This window comes from Oncorhynchus tshawytscha, linkage group LG13 (assembly GCF_018296145.1).
Source record: "Oncorhynchus tshawytscha isolate Ot180627B linkage group LG13, Otsh_v2.0, whole genome shotgun sequence".
In the NCBI taxonomy this organism is placed as follows: Eukaryota; Metazoa; Chordata; class Actinopteri; order Salmoniformes; family Salmonidae; genus Oncorhynchus; species Oncorhynchus tshawytscha.
In genome coordinates, this window is record NC_056441.1 from 76,339,348 (window position 1) to 76,359,040 (window position 19,693).

The 19,693-nt window shown below is 44.6% G+C and overlaps 1 protein-coding gene across 4 annotated transcripts in view; it reads right to left on the reverse strand.

Annotated features, from left to right (window-relative positions):
- Window positions 1-837: 837 nt before the first annotated feature.
- Window positions 838-19,693, reverse strand: part of LOC112265705 (proton-coupled amino acid transporter 4) — a 257,307-nt gene continuing 238,451 nt past the window's right edge. For all 4 annotated transcript variants that reach the window (XM_024443256.2, XM_042296363.1, XM_024443258.2 and 1 more), the window contains one exon: window positions 838-2,666. In XM_024443256.2, the coding sequence (XP_024299024.2) occupies window positions 2,299-2,666 (368 nt within the window). In that variant the 3' untranslated portion in view covers window positions 838-2,298. The remainder of the gene's footprint in view (window positions 2,667-19,693) is intronic.

A 19,693-nucleotide genomic window follows, 5' to 3' on the forward strand; every position in this document is an offset into this window, starting at 1 on the left:
GTAGCCAAAAACACATCTTAGTTGCCAACAGCAGGCATCTATAATGTTATCTAAACTTCACAATGTACATATCAAAGAGCCTTGATTGATTTGTGTATGAGAAAGTGTATGTGCCTGTAAAAGGGTATATTAATGTTATTCCTACGTGTCTGTAGAGCTCGACCTTGGGGAGTCAAAAAAAAGTCTACAAAATGGGGCAGGGAATGAAGGGGCAAGGCTCCGAGTCTCTTGGTTTTCGATAGTGTTCCTATCTGTATAGCTCCTACAGACACTAAATTAGAAGACACGCTGCAAGGCCGGTTTTCCCGTCGCCTGAGTCTCACCAGGACGCACGCTCTCCTGCCTCGTTTTCACCCGTGTTTTCACTTGGGTAGCCAGAAGATTGGGTCGGAGGTACACAAAGAGCCCAGGGCAGATGAGTCAAAGTTGAAGCCAGAATTGAGGAACGTAACAGCAGATCTGAATTTCAAAGGTTGTTGTCGATCATAATCAATGTTCCTTTCCGACACTGAGCAAATTTCAGGTCTGCTGAGCGCAAACTTGAACATTGTGAAAATTCTGTGCAATATCCGGCGCGAGTTTACTGTGAACACTGAAGCTGTACCCACTTTCAGTTACACTTTTAACCGTGGCCAAGTAGGCTACACTGGCTATTTGATCCTACTGAAGGTCTACCAGAGTGGCCTACCATCAAAACAATGGAGAAAAATGCATCCCATAACATTTTAACATGGAAATAGCTGTTCTATCATTCAGCCTACAGTCACAACCAATGTGTGGTGTTCAATGTACATTTGCCTGAGACTTTTTTTTTTAAACATGCAAGATGACTGAAAAGGTTGTGTTGTTTGATGCAAGAAACCACTTTACAAAATACAATTGATTATTATTCCCATACCACTATTACAGAGAATCAGACACATTATGCTAAGCTCTGCCTACTGGTTATTTAGCGTATTCAAAACTGTCTCAAAATACAACACTTCCCCTTTAAGACAAAAAAAAAGCTCTTTACTTGACTTGCTTTTCAAAGATGACTAGAAATGCATTTTGTGTTCATGTAGGAAGCAACCACTCCCTGATTGTTGACTAAAAATGTGCTAATAACTCACTAACTAGCAAAGAATATGAACAAATGTGCAAAGGTGGCTACATGCAGTTCTCGCTTTGATCTCAAAACAAAAACCATCTACTCAATACCGCTCATGCTGTCCAGTTCAAACTGAATGGCACAGATCCATATATGGCAATGGCTATTTGCATATAGGCCTTCTGCAGCTCTGATTGGTTATGGTGCACCGGTCTGTGTAGCGTATGGGCCTGAGTTATTCATGTCAATTCTATAGAATCCTATTCCAATGCGCTCTGCCTAAAAGAAAATCTCTTGCAGTTAGTTTTGCATACTAAATCTTGCATAGCTCGTTTTGTTTCGGTATGTTATATTGAAAGTGGCTAATATTGCGTTGATTCGAGCAGAATTCCCACAGTAGTGTGAAACGTTGATGTTGTTAACTAAAGAGGAAAACTGTAGAAAGTTGAGTGAAGTTCACTCTCGTGCTTCTCTGCGTGGGCTGATATTTCATCTGCGCGGCAGCCCGAAGGGAGTCGAGCAGCTTGGAGGGAACATTTATCATAAGAATTGATAGCGGCTACAGGCCCCACTCCCCTAGGGTTGAAAAACCATATCAGAGGTTGCCGAATCACCAACAATACAAGGAGAATCTGGTTTCAGATTATGTTCTGTGGGACCTGCATATAGAAGGACTCTTGTTTCCCTGCTACATCATACATTCATGATTTCGTATTTGATGAGATGTTCCCCTCTGATAGAGATGAGGCAGTGGAAATGTCACACTGCTCAGCTGGAGATGGAGAGAGAACTCTGATCACTGCGGGGCAACGTGCTGAACTGGTGATGAGTGGGATAAGCTAGCTGGGGATGTTTACGCTTGTGTGTGTGCCACAAATGTTGTTCTTATGTCTGCGCAGTCCATTACATCCATATGAAAGGGTTCTATGTGGTTAGGGCTGTGTACAGTACAGTGTCTTTCCTATGTTTCTATGATGTGTGTTTGGTTCTACTTTTTCATGTTCCAATGACTACACTGTGCGGAAGGACACTCGAGCATTCCTAGCAGATCGTCGTCAGGGACTATGCTGTCCATTTCATTTTCTATAGATTTGACAAAACAAGGATCCAGCAACCATATGAAAAACAATCTGTAAGTGAACACAATTGTCTGCTCGTCATTTAATCTCCTGCTGCTCTAGGAGCTATGACTACATGTCATTTTAAGGTCATCCCAAGGTCACAGCAGCAGTAGGTGTGGTCCAGTTCCCACCTAGCTCCTCAGACATCCCCAAGGCCCCAGCCACAGCAGTAGCAGCAGCAACAGTCAGGTTCTGAGCTGCCTCCCTGATGACCTCCGGAGGCTCCTCTGGGGAGACGATCTCGGCCAGGGTGACATAGGTCCCAGCCAGGAACCCTATGAAGCCCACCACAGCGATGACAAGGTCCTTGACCAACATGGCTGGCTTCAGCGGTCGGTCTGAGAAGGTGATGAGCTCCACCAGGGGAGGGAAGACCAGGGCCAGGGCACTGCTGGACACAGCACCCACCAGGGAGATGACCAGGTCCAGACGAGGGATCAGCACAGCAAAGGAGACTGAGAGAGGAGCGGACAGGGAGAGGAGTAGAGAGGAGGGGACAGGGAGAGGAGTAGAGATGAGTGGACAGGGAGAGGAGTAGGGTGGTGAAAAAGGAAGCCGAGAGAGGGGTAGCAATAAAGAGGGGAGGGGGAGGAAAGAGTGGGGAAGTAAAGTGAGAGAGGAGATAAGGAAAGGAAGGGAAAGGGATGGAGCGGGGGGAGGAAGAGAGAGGGGAGAGAAGTGCAGAGGTCATCAAACAGAGCATGAAAACAGATGTCTAGAGACAAATGAATCAATCTTCCACACATGCATATCACAGCACAGACATGTCCCATACAATATACTTCCATGGTGGAGAATGACAACTCTCCTATGCCTATAGGCCATCCCAACAATCAACAATAATGCAAGGCCTGAAAACCACCTTCCAGCTGGAACAATGAGTCACACAACATGAAAGCAGAGGTCAATATAAAGTTCTGGGCCCTTAGGGGCCCCCATAGACACACTGAAAAACTGGCCCCAGACCACACTACCCTAAACCTTCAATATGTAAACTTCCCTTTTAAGTTGGCCTCCTAATTTCACTTTTCCAGGGACCAGTTAAGGGGAGGGGAGTAACGGAGGGAACTGTGAACATGGCTTAGTGTTACTGTTAGCACGCTGACAGTAATCTCTCTTAGTCTCCCAGGCAGGCAGACCCCCACTGCAGGGGATGTGGAACGGGGGATAAAGGGAGATAGGGAAGAGGGGATAGCAGTTAGAGAAAAAGACAGAGAGAAAGAGAGAGAGCGGAGGGGAGGTAGGAATGGGTATGGCAGGTAGAGAGGAGTACAGAGAGAAAGAGAGAGAGAGAGAGGAGGGGAGGTAGGAATGGGTATGGCAGGTAGAGAAAAAGACAGAGAGAAAGACAGAGAGAAAGAGAGAGAGAGGAGGGGAGGTAGGAATGGGTATGGCAGGTAGAGAAAAAGACAGAGAGAAAGAGAGAGAGAGGAGGGGAGGTAGGAATGGGTATGGCAGGTAGAGAAAAAGACAGAGAGAAAGAGAGAGAGAGGAGGGGAGGTAGGAATGGGTATGGCAGGTAGAGAAAAAGACAGAGAGAAAGAGAGAGAGAGGAGGGGAGGTAGGAATGGGTATGGCAGGTAGAGAGGAGTACAGAGAGAAAGAGAGAGAGAGAGAGGAGGGGAGGTAGGAATGGGTATGGCAGGTAGAGAAAAAGACAGAGAGAAAGAGAGAGAGAGGAGGGGAGGTAGGAATGGGTATGGTAGGTAGAGAAAAAGACAGAGAGAAAGAGAGAGAGAGGAGGGGAGGTAGGAATGGGTATGGCAGGTAGAGAAAAAGACAGAGAGAAAGAGAGAGAGAGGAGGGGAGGTAGGAATGGGTATGGCAGGTAGAGAAAAAGACAGAGAAAGAGAGCGAGAGGAGGGAAGGTAGGAATGGGTATGGCAGGTAGAGAAAAAGACAGAGAGAAAGAGAGAGGGGAGGGGAGGTAGGAATGGGTATGGTAGGTAGAGAAAAAGACAGAGAGAAAGAGAGAGGGGAGGGGAGGTAGGAATGGGTATGGCAGGTAGAGAAAAAGACAGAGAGAAAGAGAGAGAGAGGAGGGGAGGTAGGAATGGGTATGGCAGGTAGAGAGGAGTACAGAGAGAAAGAGAGAGGGGAGGGGAGGTAGGAATGGGTATGGCAGGTAGAGAGGAGTACAGAGAGAAAGAGAGAGAGAGGAGGGGAGGTAGGAATGGGTATGGCAGGTAGAGAAAAAGACAGAGAGAAAGACAGAGAGAAAGAGAGAGAGAGGAGGGGAGGTAGGAATGGGTATGGCAGGTAGAGAAAAAGACAGAGAGAAAGACAGAGAGAAAGAGAGAGAGAGGAGGGGAGGTAGGAATGGGTATGGCAGGTAGAGAGGAGTACAGAGAGAAAGAGAGAGAGAGGAGGGGAGGTAGGAATGGGTATGGCAGGTAGAGAAAAAGACAGAGAAAAAGACAGAGAGAAAGAGAGAGAGAGGAGGGGAGGTAGGAATGGGTATGGCAGGTAGAGAAAAAGACAGAGACAGAGAGAGAGAGGAGGGGAGGTAGGAATGGGTATGGCAGGTAGAGAAAAAGACAGAGAGAAAGAGAGCGAGAGGAGGGAAGGTAGGAATGGGTATGGCAGGTAGAGAAAAAGACAGAGAGAAAGAGAGAGGGGAGGGGAGGTAGGAATGGGTATGGTAGGTAGAGAAAAAGACAGAGAGAAAGAGAGAGGGGAGGGGAGGTAGGAATGGGTATGGCAGGTAAAGAAAAAGACAGAGAGAAAGAGAGAGAGAGGAGGGGAGGTAGGAATGGGTATGGCAGGTAGAGAGGAGTACAGAGAGAAAAGAGAGAGAGGAGGGGAGGTAGGAATGGGTATGGCAGGTAGAGAGGAGTACAGAGAGAAAAGAGAGAGAGGAGGGGAGGTAGGAATGGGTATGGCAGGTAGAGAAAAAGACAGAGAGAAAGAGAGAGGGGAGGGGAGGTAGGAATGGGTATGGCAGGTAGAGAGGAGTACAGAGAGAAAGAGAGAGAGATGAGGGGAGGTAGGAATGGGTATGGCAGGTAGAGAGGAGTACAGAGAGAAAGAGAGAGGGGAGGGGAGGTAGGAATGGGTATGGCAGGTAAAGAAAAAGACAGAGAGAAAGAGAGAGAGAGGAGGGGAGGTAGGAATGGGTATGGTAGGTAGAGAAAAAGACAGAGAGAAAGAGAGAGAGAGGAGGGGAGGTAGGAATGGGTATGGCAGGTAGAGAAAAAGACAGAGAGAAAGAGAGAGAGAGGAGGGGAGGTAGGAATGGGTATGGCAGGTAGAGAAAAAGACAGAGACAGAGAGAGAGAGGAGGGGAGGTAGGAATGGGTATGGCAGGTAGAGAAAAAGACAGAGAGAAAGAGAGAGAGAGGAGGGGAGGTAGGAATGGGTATGGTAGGTAGAGAAAAAGACAGAGAGAAAGAGAGAGAGAGGAGGGGAGGTAGGAATGGGTATGGTAGGTAGAGAAAAAGACAGAGAGAAAGAGAGAGAGAGGAGGGGAGGTAGGAATGGGTATGGCAGGTAGAGAAAAAGACAGAGAGAAAAGAGAGAGAGGAGGGGGAGGTAGGAATGGGTATGGTAGGTAGAGAAAAAGACAGAGAGAAAGAGAGAGAGAGGAGGGGAGGTAGGAATGGGTATGGCAGGTAGAGAAAAAGACAGAGAGAAAGAGAGAGAGAGGAGGGGAGGTAGGAATGGGTATGGCAGGTAGAGAAAAAGACAGAGACAGAGAGAGAGAGGAGGGGAGGTAGGAATGGGTATGGCAGGTAGAGAAAAAGACAGAGAGAAAGAGAGAGAGAGGAGGGGAGGTAGGAATGGGTATGGTAGGTAGAGAAAAAGACAGAGAGAGAGAGAGAGGAGGGGAGGTAGGAATGGGTATGGCAGGTAGAGAAAAAGACAGAGAGACTATCATCTCCAAGAGTGGCCACAGAAGAGTGACATTATACATGGAAGGAGAGTAAGGTAGAGATGTATTGTCTCTGCCTGTCATTGGTCTTGATAATTGTATGACCTTTGCCCAGAGTTGGGGTTAATTTCAATTCCAATTCCAAATTTTCCTCATTGTAAAGCATTGAAGATGATTGGATTTGGAATTACTGTGTACGTCCTGAATTGACCCCAACCCTGCCTTTACCTACAGTCTAGGAATTCTTCATTCTTTGAGTGGCGATTGTCATTTCATTACTCTTATCATAGTGTGAAACACTGTGTAAACACTGTAATATTATTTGAAACACTCTGGCCCAAACTGCAGCAGGACGGTTAGGCTCCAGCCCAGCCCAGACCACACCGGGAGGCAGGCAGGCAGGGAGGCAGGGAGGCAGGCAGGCAGACAGGGAGGCAGGCAGGCAGGCAGACAGACAGACAGAGGCAGGGAGGCAGGGAGGCAGGCAGGAGGCAGGCAGGCAGGCAGGCAGGCAGGCAGGCAGACAGACAGACAGACAGACAGACAGACAGACAGACAGACAGACAGACAGACAGACAGACAGACAGACAGACAGACAGACAGACAGACAGACAGACAGACAGACAGACAGACAGACACATTCTAATGTCTAGACTTTTTTTTCTCATGTCCCTTTAACTTGGGCCCAAGTTTTTCAAGATGGCCGTCCTTGAAATGTGAGGGAGGAACATTTCAGTGAGATTATATGTCAGACCCCAGCAAACTTCTCAATTAATACTTAAAGTGAAAGAACTGTCATCTTGATAACTTTATCTGGTTCCTGACACTGTGGTTATTTTTGTTTTAAACAGAAACCCCATTTCAATGCACAAGTTACCACTGCTTTACCACTATATGTCTTACATCCTCTTCAGATTTGTCCAATCACCCGCTCTGTCCAATCTGCCACTATTCTATCAAGCCCCACTCTCCTTCTCTCCCACCATCCTCTTTTCCTAATCAGTCCCAGCTTTCATTTCTCATCCATCTCATTGAGTAACGCTTCCGACCCTTTAAACTCTCTCTCTGCTACAACACCTCCCTCCTCCCTCCTTCTCTACCCCTCGCCCAATTTCCCCTGTGATATGTTCATTTCTCCCGCTAAACCCCAAATCATCCTCTCATTCCAAATCACACTCTCATCTCTTACTCTCTGATACTTTCATTCACTTCCGTGGCTCATTCTAATTATCTCTCACTCCATCTCGTTTCCCCCTTCCCCCCCTATCCCTTCTCATTTACAGTAAAGCATGGTGTCACGGCCAAGCTTTTCATTTATCCATATTTCAGCGTACTAACAACTTGCTCTTCTGGACAGAACTTGCATCAAACATGCATGATAAAGATCAAGGCCTAATCTCCTTCAACTCTGTATGCAAACCCTTCCATCTACAGCAGCCCACTTTAAACCTGTGCCAATACTGAATGGAAATTCAACCTCTTATCCCAGCACTGTATACTGTACTGTAACAACTAACCTCTTATCCCAGCACTGTATACTGTACTGTAACAACTAACCTCTTATCCCAGCACTGTATACTGTACTGTAACAACTAACCTCTTATCCCAGCACTGTATACTGTACTGTAACAACTAACCTCTTATCCCAGCACTGTATACTGTACTGTAACAACTAACCTCTTATCCCAGCACTGTATACTGTACTGTAACAACTAACCTCTTATCCCAGCACTGTATACTGTACTGTAACAACTAACCTCTTATCCCAGCACTGTATACTGTACTGTAACAACTAACCTCTTATCCCAGCACTGTATACTGTACTGTAACAACTAACCTCTTATCCCAGCACTGTATACTGTACTGTAACAACTAACCTCTTATCCCAGCACTGTATACTGTACTGTAACAACTAACCTCTTATCCCAGCACTGTATACTGTACTGTAACAACTAACCTCTTATCCCAGCACTGTATACTGTACTGTAACAACCAACCTCTTATCCCAGTACTGTATACTGTACTGTAACAACCAACCCTCCCATCTGCATACTTTTGGGAGGATTGTCAAGCTAAGTAGTCAGCAGATCGTCAGCTTTACATTATGGATCATTTGTATTTATTTTGGATCCCCATTAGCTGTTGCCAAGTCAGCAGCTATGGGGTCCAGCAAAATTATGGCAATAACATTTTAAAATCGATACATTTCAAAAACAGACACATTCAACACATTAAGTTGGTAACTCTATAGTGGACCTCAACAGCATGGTGCACCCTAGGCAAATCACATAATTTCAGGCACTATTATGTATCATTGCTTTGTCTTGTGCAATCTTTTTCCCATTTCTATTCAATCAGCACAACATCCTTCATTGCAACACAATCGTTTTAATCTCAACCCTAAACTACTGGTGACCTCCTATTCTCCATCATCGGCTCGCAGCCTCAGACAAGGCGGTTTCCCTCCGTATTTCCCTCCTCCCTCCGTCGTCTTACTGGTTCTCCACATCATTCGCTTCTATTCCTGCCTATTCTCTCCTTTCTAATAAAAAGGGGTTATCTATCCCCTCTATGCTACACTGGTCTTTCTTTCAGAGCTGCAACCACCGCAGCCACACCAGGTATAATTCCACAGCATCTAGATTCTGTCTTTGTTGCCATTCAGTTAAGCCTGTACTCGATTGAAGTGTAGCTACTTCCCAGTCTGGACACTCCTAACTTATTTATTTGATTAAAAGCTTGTGCCAGTCTGCCCTGTCACACTCTGACACAATTTCCATTAGTGTCATTTTGTTGGTCACCGGTTTTCCCCCTGGGAAGATGAGGCTCTAATGGAGTCCATAGTGTGGCCTGCTTAAACCAGACAATGCTGCACTGCATGGTTTACCAGTATGGACTGCTGGACTGGAGGAAAGAGCCGTCTGAATGTAGCATCGTTTTGGAATGCAATCTAAGCTAGATGCCCTCAATCTCACACAAATCATCAAGGATCCCACCAGGTACAACCCTAAATCTGTAAACAAGGGCATCCTCATAGACGTCATCCTTACCAACCTGCCCTCCAAATACACCTCCGCTGTCTTCAACCAGGATCTCAGCGATCACTGCCTCATTGCCTGTATCCGCTACGGATCCGCAGTCAAACGACCACCCCTCATCACTGTCAAACGCTCCCTAAAACAGTTCTGTGAGCAGGCCTTTCTAATCGACCTGGCCCGGGTATCCTGGAAGGACATTGACCTCATCCCGTCAGTTGAGGATGCCTGGTCATTCTTTAAAAGTAACTTCCTCACCATTTTAGATAAGCATGCTCCGTTCAAAAAATGCAGAACTAAGAACAGATATAGCCCTTGGTTCACTCCAGACCTGACTGCCCTCGACCAGCACAAAAACATCCTGTGGCGGACTGCAATAGCATCGAATAGTCCCCGTGAGATGCAACTGTTCAGAGAAGTCAGGAACCAATACACGCAGTCAGTCAGGAAAGCTAAGGCCAGCTTCTTCAGGCAGAAATTTGCATCCTGTAGCTCCAACTCCAAAAAGTTCTGGGACACTGTGAAGTCCATGGAGAACAAGAGCACCTCCACCCAACTGCCCACTGCACTGAGGCTAGGTAACACGGTCACCACCGATAAATCCATAATTATCGAAAACTTCAACAAGCATTTCTCAACGGCTGGCCATGCCTTCCGCCTGGCTACTCCAACCTCGGCCAACAACTCTCCCCCCCGCAGCTACTCGCCCTCTCCAGGATCTCCTTTACCCAAATCCAGATAGCAGATGTTCTGAAAGAGCTGCAAAACCTGGACCCGTACAAATCAGCTGGGCTTGACAATCTGGACCCTCTATTTCTGAAACTATCCGCCGCCATTGTCGCAACCCCTATTACCGGCCTGTTCAACCTCTCTTTCATATCGTCTGAGATCCCCAAGGATTGGAAAGCTGCCGCAGTCATCCCCCTCTTCAAAGGGGGAGACATCCTGGACCCAAACTGTTACAGACCTATATCCATCCTGCCCTGCCTATCTAAGGTCTTCGAAAGCCAAGTCAACAAACAGTTCACTGACCATCTCGAATCCCACCGTACCTTCTCCGCAGTGCAATCTGGTTTCCGAGCCGGTCACGGGTGCACCTCAGCCACGCTCAAGGTACTAAACGATATCATAACCGCCATCGATAAAAGACAGTACTGTGCAGCCGTCTTCATCGACCTTGCCAAGGCTTTCGACTCTGTCAATCACCATATTCTTATCGGCAGACTCAGTAGCCTCGGTTTTTCTGATGACTGCCTTGCCTGGTTCACCAACTACTTTGCAGACAGAGTTCAGTGTGTCAAATCGGAGGGCATGCTGTCCGGTCCTCTGGCAGTCTCTATGGGGGTGCCACAGGGTTCAATTCTCGGGTCGACTCTTTTCTCTGTATATATCAATGATGTTGCTCTTGCTGCGGGCGATTCCCTGATCCACCTCTACGCAGACGACACCATTCTGTATACTTCCGGCCCTTCCTTGGACACTGTGCTATCCAACCTCCAAACGAGCTTCAATGCCATACAACACTCCTTCCGTGGCCTCCAACTGCTCTTAAACGCTAGTAAAACCAAATGCATGCTTTTCAACCGTTCGCTGCCTGCACCCGCACGCCCGACTAGCATCACCACCCTGGATGGTTCTGACCTTGAATATGTGGACATCTATAAGTACCTAGGTGTCTGGCTAGACTGTAAACTCTCCTTCCAGACTCATATCAAACATCTCCAATCGAAAATCAAATCTAGAGTTGGCTTTCTATTCCGCAACAAAGCCTCCTTCACTCACGCCGCCAAACTTACCCTAGTAAAACTGACTATCCTACCGATCCTCGACTTCGGCGATGTCATCTACAAAATAGCTTCCAACACTCTACTCAGCAAACTGGATGCAGTTTATCACAGTGCCATCCGTTTTGTCACTAGAGCACCTTATACCACCCACCACTGCGACCTGTATGCTCTAGTCGGCTGGCCCTCGCTACATATTCGTCGCCAGACCCAATGGCTCCAGGTCATCTACAAGTCCATGCTAGGTAAAGCTCCGCCTTATCTCAGTTCACTGGTCACGATGGCAACACCCACCCGTAGCATGCGCTCCAGCAGGTGTATCTCACTGATCATCCCTAAAGCCAACACCTCATTTGGCCGCCTTTCGTTCCAGTTCTCTGCTGCCTGTGACTGGAACGAATTGCAAAATCGCTGAAGTTGGAGACTTTTATCTCCCTCACCAACTTCAAACATCTGCTATCTGAGCAGCTAACCGATCGCTGCAGCTGTACATAGTCTATCGGTAAATAGCCCACCCAATTTTACCTACCTCATCCCCATACTGTTTTTATTTATTTACTTTTCTGCTCTTTTGCACACCAATATCTCTTCCTGTACATGACCATCTGATCATTTATCACTCCAGTGTTAATCTGCAAAATTGTAATTATTCGCCTACCTCCTCATGCCTTTTGCACACAGTGTATATAGACTCTCTTTTTTTTCTACTGTGTTATTGACTTGTTAATTGTTTACTCCATGTGTAACTCTGTGTTGTCTGTTCACATTGCTGTGCTTTATCTTGGCCAGGTCGCAGTTGCAAATGAGAACTTGTTCTCAACTAGCCTACCTGGTTAAATAAAGGTGAAATAAAAAAATAAAAAAATAGTCTCATTAAAGCCTGGGAGGATTATATTGTCTTGTTTGAGAGGTGGAGGCAGAGAGAGGAGGGGAGAGGGAAAGAAAGAGCAAGTGAACAGTATATTGAAGTAGGGATGAGATGGACAGAGAAAAAAAGAGTAAGTGCAAAGGCAAATAGAGGGGTAGAGAGAGAGAAAGAGACAAAGCGAAAGAAAGAGACCACCTTAGTGCATTACAGCTCTAATTACTTTTTGTCTCCCGCCAAAGCAGGAACGCTACTAGGATGTCTACAAAACTCAAACTTCAGCCAGATAACTCTCCTCTCCGCGTGTGTGTGGTGTGCGCGTGGTAACTCCCTGACATTTAAGCTGCACTGGAAAAACCCAGAAAGCAAAATTGTTAACATTTGCACTGCGTGTACGTGGCTTGGGATAAGCAATGAACATTACGTCGCCATGTTTTCTAATCCTGATCCAACATCCAGGGTGAATCAATCAGGATTTGAAGATGTTTGGTGAAGAAAAGCACGATAATTCAAACCCAAATCTGTATATGAGCCCCACATTTCAGGACCTGTCAAGACTTCAGGGGGAGAATGAGAGACAACAAACAGGAGAAGAAGAACAGATTTGTACCTGAGAGCAGGAGAATGACAGATAGATTAAAACTAGATTCATATTTCATGGCTGTGTAGGGAGCTCCCTACCTCTCCTATCCCTTCTGAACACAACACTGAGTCATACTTCTCTACAACTGTACTATAGTATATATATTATTATTCTTTTTTGACTGTGTGCGTGTGTACCAGTCAGTACCAGTCAAAAATTTGGACACCTACTCATTCTTTATTTTTACTATTCTCTACATTGTAGAATAATAGTGAAGACGTCAAAACTATGAAATAACTCATGTGGAATCATGTAGTACCCCAAAAAGATTATTCAAAGTAGCCACCCTTTGCCTTGATGACAGCTTTGCACAATCTAGGCATTCTCTCAACCAGCTTCATGAGGTCGTCACCTGGAATGCATTTCAATTAACAGGTGAGCCTTGTTAAAAGTTCATTTGTGTAATTTCTTTCCTTCTTAATGCATTGGAGCCAATCAGTTGTGTTGTGACTTGTCAGGGGTGGTATACAGAAGATATCTCTATTTGGTAAAAGAACAGGTCCATATTATGGCAAGAACAGCTCAAATAAGCAAAGAGACATGACAGACCATCATTACCTTAAGACATGAAGGTCAGTCAGTCTGGAAAATTCCAAGAACTATTCAAGTTTCTTCAAGCGCAGTTGCAAAAACCATCAAGCGCTATGATGAAACTCACTATCATGGGACTGTCACAGGAAATGAAGACCCAGAGTTACCTCTGCTGCAGAGGATAAATTCATTAGAGTTAACTGCACCTCAGATTACAGCCCAAATAAATGCTTCACAGAGTTCAAGTAACAGACACATCTCAACATCAACTGTTCAGAGGAGACTGCATGAATCAGGCCTTCATGGTCAAATTGCTGCAAAGAAACCACTACTAAAGGACACCAATAAGAAGAAGAGACTTGCTTGGGCCAAGAAACACGAGCAATGGACATTAGACTGGTGGAAATCTGTCCATTGGTCTGATGAATCCAAATTTGAGATTTTTGGTTCCAACCACCCTGTCTTTGTGAGACGCAGAGTAGGTGAACGGATGATCTCCACTTGTGTGGTTCCCACCGTGAAGCATGGAGGAGGTGTGGGAGTGCTTTGCTGGTGACACGGTCACTGATTTATTTAGAATTCAAGGCACACTTAAACAGCATGGCTACCACAGCATAATTCAGCATAATTCTGCAGCGATAATAGGACTATCATTTGTTTTTCAACAGGACAATGACCCAAAACACATCCAGGCTGTGTAAGTGCTGTTTGACCACGAAGGAGAGTGATGGAGGGCTGCATCAGATGACCTGGCCTCCACAAATCACCCGACCTCAACGCAATTGAGATGGTTTGGGATGAGTTGGACCGCAGAGTGAAGGAAAAACAGCCAACAAGTGCTCAGCATATGTGGGAACTCCTTCAAGATGATTGGAAAAGCATTACAGGTGAAGCTGGTTGAGAGAATGCCAAGACTGTGCAAAGCTGTCATCAAGGCAAAGGGTGGCGACTTTGAAGAATCTAAAATATATTTTTGATTTGTTTAACACTTTTTTGGTTACTACATGATTTCATATGTCTTCACTATTATTATAAAAGAGTAAAAATGCAGTGCCTTAGACTGCTGTGCCACTCGGGAGGCCAACAAAGTCTTTACATCAGTGAGCGACATGTTTCTACAGAGCCACATCTCTACAGTTTGAAGGAGAGTTTATAGAGCTACTTCTCTCTATAACTTTGACAAAAATAATCACTACCTACGCTGAATTTCTCAATCCCTTCCCGTCTAGTTGGTTCGCAACCTATAATTTAATATCCCCGTGGAAGACTTGATTATTAGAGAAAACACAAACAAAGATAATTAATTTGAGAAATGGAAAAACAAATAAAAATAAAAAGAGGAATTTCGGGAGGTAAAAAGGAGAGGAGGCAGACAGGCTTGTTGATGCTACATCCAGATAGCAATGAGTCATTGAGATCCAGCTGTTGGATGTACATATGTATAGTGCCTTCAGAAAGTATTCATAGCGCTTGACCTATTGCACATTTTGTTATGTCAATGCCTGAATTGGATTCAATCTTTTTTTCCCCCTCAGCCATCTACACACAATACCATGAAGTGAGCAGCTCCAGTCTAGGTTTAGCCTTGTGTTTTAGGTTATTGTCCTGCTGAAAGGTGAATTCGTCTCTCAGTGTCTGTTGGAAAGCAGACAAACAGGTTTTCTTTTAGGATTTTGCCTGTATCTGTATTTTGTTTATTTTTATCCAAAAACTCCCTTACCGATGACAAGCATACCCATAACATGATGCAGCACAACCATGCTTGAAAATATGAGGAGTGGTACTCAGTGATGTTTTGTGTATGCCCCAAAAATAATGCTTATTCAGATGAAAAAAAGTGCATTTCTTTGCCAATTTTTTTGGCAGTATTACTTAAGTGCCTTGTTGCAAACAGGATGCATGTTTTAGAATATTTTTTATTCAGTACAGGCTTCATTCTTTTCACTCTGTTATTTAAGTTAGTATTGTGGAGTAACTACAATGCTGTTGATCCATCCACAGTTCTCATATCACAGCCATTAAAATCCCCATTGGACTCCCTGAGCAGTGAAATCCCTGAGCAGTTTCCTTACTTTCCGGGCAACTGAGTTAGGAAGGACCCCCATATCTTTGTAGTGACTGTGTGTATTGATACACCCTCCAAAGTGTAATTAATACCTTCACTATGCTCAAAGGTGTCTGCTTTTTTAACAATTGATGCCCTTATTTGTGAGACATTGAAAAATCTCACTGGTCTTTCTGGTGGAATATATGCTTGAATTTCACTACTAGATTGAGGGAGATTACATATAATTATATGTGTGGTGTACAGAGATGGAAAAGTTATACAAAAATCATGTTAACCACTACTATTGAACACCGAATGAGTCCATGCAACTTCTTGCTAATTTATGCTTGACATAAGAAAGTGGTTGAATACTTATTGACTCAAGACATTTCAGCTTTTAATTTGTTTTTCTAAAATGTTCTACTAACACAATTCCACTTTGACATTATGGGGTATTTTGTATAGATCAGTGACCCAAAATCTCCATCTAATACTTTTTTATTAAGCTGTAACACAAACAATTTTGGAAAAAGTTAAGTGGTGTGCATACTTTCTGAAGGTGTGTGTGTACTTGTTTTCCTTCCTGATCAGGACCCCAATGTCCTAACTATTCACCCATGTGTGTGTGTGTTGTGTGTTGTGTGTGTGTAACTCTCACCCTGTGCCTCAGTGCTCTCTAATCCCTTAATTACAGTGGGGATAGAATGCTTATTAGATGAAACGCCCCACCACAACAGGATACGAGCAGAAAAAACCCCCATTTAAGATAAAAATCATCCGCTGCATTTAAAAATAAAAAATAGAATGCCTATTCCCCAATCACAGAGGAGGATGTAGAGACGACGTGAGAGCTGTGCTAATGGAAAGTGGGCACCATGGAACCAGCTGTACCCTTCCATGGTGTTCACATTATGCAAAGTACATACAGTGTCTTCAGAAAGTTCACACACCCCTTGACTTTCCCACATTTCCTTTGTGTTACAGCCTGAATTTAAAATGGATTAAATTGAGATTTGGGGTCACTGGCCTACAGATAATACACCAAAATGTAAAAGTAATAAAAAATGTTTTTTTTTTTTTTTCAAATGAATGATTAATGAGAAGCTGAAATGTGTTGCGTCAATAAGTATTCAACCCTTTTGTTATGGCAAGTCTAAATAAGTTCAGGAGTAAACATGTGCTGAATAAGTCACATAATAAGTTGAATGGACTCACTGTGGGCAGAGTGAACCACAAGGCCAAATCTGCATTGTTGCTTACCAAGAAGACAGTGAATGTTCCTGAGTGGCCGATTTAGAGTTTTGACTTAAATCTGCTTGGAAATCTATGGCAAGACCTGGAAATGGTTGTCTAGCAAAGAACAACAATCAATTTGACAGAGCTTGAAGAATTTAGAAAATAATAATGGTCAAATATTGCACAATCCACACGCGGTGCGCAGCCGTCACCAACGCTTCTATAATGTGAGCGGGTCAGAGATGCAATCTGAGGGCTGCTGGTCCCGTCTTGAGCTGTCCCAGACATCCTGATATTTTCAAACATGTTTGATTTTATCGGCACAAAACCTGCAATGCTCTTGTAGTGTGAAATGTGCAACAAGTTTAGAGAAAGGTGAACAGCAGACTCTGGAGCATGAGCGATGACTACTACTAGTATGCGTTTATTGTTACATCTCTGAAGTTCACAAGCAATTTTACTCAATTCAAAATGTTAGCTAGATATTGCAACTCTGTATGGCAAGCGTGGATTTCTGACTGAAAATAAATATGAGCCTGCTTTGAGCCAAAGCTCGTTATAGCTTCATTAACAATCTAACCACATCATGTTGGCGAGACAGCGTGTATGGAGAATCCACACAACTAAGTGAGCAGTGTTGTAGGGTGTGATCCCCCATCTTTGCCACATCGTTTAGTGTGCGCACCACTACGTTGGCAAGACAACACTACAGGAAAGTCAGTTGTTTAATGTGAGAGGCACAGCGATGTGTAGCGTAGACCCGGCATTACCAAGAAAGACTCACAGCTGTAATCTTTGCCAAAGGTGCTTCTGCAAAGTATTGACTCAGGGGTATAAATATTTATGCAAATGAGATATTACTGTAAAAATCTATTGGCTCCATTTTGAGTTTAGGCTGTAACACAACGTGTGGAATAATTAAAGTGGCATGAATACTTATATATACACACACACTTACAGTGAGTTTGGAAAGTATTCAGACCCCTTGACTTTTTCCACAATTTGTTACGTTACCTTATTCTAAAATGGATTAAATAAATAAAAATCCTCATCAATCTACACACAATATCCCGTATTGAGACTCGAAATTGAGCTCAGGTGCATCCTGTTTCCATTGATCATTCTTGAGATGTTTCTACAACTTGATCAAATCAAATGTTATTTGTCACATGCGCCAAATACAACCGGTGTAGACCTTACAGTGAAATGTTTACTTACAAACCCTTAACCAACAATTCAGTTAAGAAAAATAAGTGTAAAGAAAGTATTTACTAAATAACCTGAAGTAAACAATAAATAAATAAATACAAATAATAATAAAATAGAACAATAACAAATAATTAAAGAGAAACAACAAAATACCAGTAAAGAGGCTACATACAGGGGGTACCGGTACAGAGTCAATGTGCCGGTTACTTGAGGTAATACGTACATGCACTCTGGTACCGCTTGCCGTGCGGTAGCAGATAGAACAGTCTATGACTAAGGTGGCTGGAGTCTTCTGCAACTTTTAGGGCCTTCCTCTGAAACCGCCTGGTATAGAGGTCCTGGATGGCAGGAAGCTTGGCTGTACACACTACCATGTGTAGTGCCTTGCAGTTGGAGGCCGAGCAGTTGCCATACCAGGCGGTGATGCCATCAGAAAGGATGCTCTCGATGGTGCAGCTGTAGAACTTTTTGAGGATCTGAGGACCCATGCCAAATCTTTTCATTCTCCTGGGGCGGAATAGGCATTGTCGGGCCCTCTTCACGACTGTCTTGGTGTGTTTGGACCATGATAGTTCTTAATGATGGTGTTGGAGTCGTGCTTGGCCATGCAGTTATGTGTGAACATGGAGTACAGAAGGGGACTGAGCACGCACCCCTGTGGGGCCCCTGTGTTGAGGATCAGCGTGGCGGATGTGTTGTTACCTACCCTTACCACCTGGGGGCGGCCTGTCAGGAAGTCCAGGATCTAGTTGCAGAGGGAGGTGTTTAGTCCCAGGATCCTTAGCTTAGTGATGAGCTTTGATGGCACATGGTGTTGAACGCTGAGCTGTAGTCAATGAATAGCATTCTCACATAGGTGTTCCTTTTGTCCAGGTGGGAAAGGGCAGTGTGGAGTGCAATAGAGATTGTGTCCTCTGTGGAGATGTGAGAACCTTCCAGAAGGACAACCATCTTTGCAGCACTCCACCAATCAGGACTTTATGGTAGAGTGGCCAGACAGAAGCCACTCCTCAGTAAAAGGCACATGACAGCCCACTTGGAGTTGGTAAAAGGACATCTAAAGACTACGACCATGAGAAACAAGTTTCTCTGGTCTGATGAAGCCAAGATTGAACTCTTTGGCTTGAATGCCAAGTGCCAAGTCTGGAGGAAACCTGGCACCATCCCTACGGTGAAGCATGGTTGTGGCAGCATCATGCTGTGGGATGTTTTTCAGAGGCAGGGACTTGGTGACTAGTCAGGATCGAGAGAAAGATGAACGGAGTATAGAAAGATCCTTGATGAAAACTTGCTCCAGAGTGCTCAGGACCTCAGACTGGGGTGAAGTTTCACCTTCCAATAGGACAACGACCCTAAGCACACAGCCAAGACAATGCAGGAGTGGCTTCGGGACAGTTCTATGAAAGTCCTTGATTGGCCCAACCAGAGCCCGAACTTGGACCCGATCGAAAATCTCTGGAGAAACTTGAAAATAGCTGTGCAGCGACGCTCCCCATCCAACCTGACAGCTTGAGAGGATCTGCAAAGAAGAATGAGAGAAACTCCCCAAATACAGGTGTGCCAAGCTTGACCGTCATACCCAAGAAGACTTGAGGCTGTAATAGCTGCCAAAGGTGCTTCAACAAAGTACTGAGTAAAGGGTCTGAAAACTTGTACATTTGCAAAAATGTCTAAAACCTGTTTTTGCCTTGTCATTATGGGTATTGTGTGTAGATTAAAGGGGGGGGGGATGATTTAATACATTTTAGAATAAGGTTGTAAAAAGTTACGGGGTCTGAATGCTTTTTGAATGCACTGTACACAGCCAATGGTTCAACAATCTGTCTTTAATAACCCCTCTACATTAGGCGCAGAGCAACTCCATATTGGCCTATCAAATGGCTTTGTGTTTTGGAATGAAACATATTAAAGAGGGTGACTCCTGTTTCCTTATGATGTTATATAAGACATGGTGGGCATTATGAAATGAGGCGTACAGTAATGGTTGAACAGTGTGAATGTACAGTACAGTGAGTGTTAGTGCTGACAGCTATGCTTCACCTTACATGGCTTTCCCCATGTTTCAAACCATGTTCAGCTTTTTGACTTGGCCTGTCCCGGAAAAGCAGCTAAATGTCAACTATAATTAGGACAGCACATTTGATATGTAGCTTAGAGTGTGTGTATGTGTGTGTCTGCGTGTGCATGTGCTTGTGTATGAGACAAGAGAGTGAAGCATGTGGAGTGTGTGGCTGAGCAAGTCAGCAAGTGAGTGAGAGAGA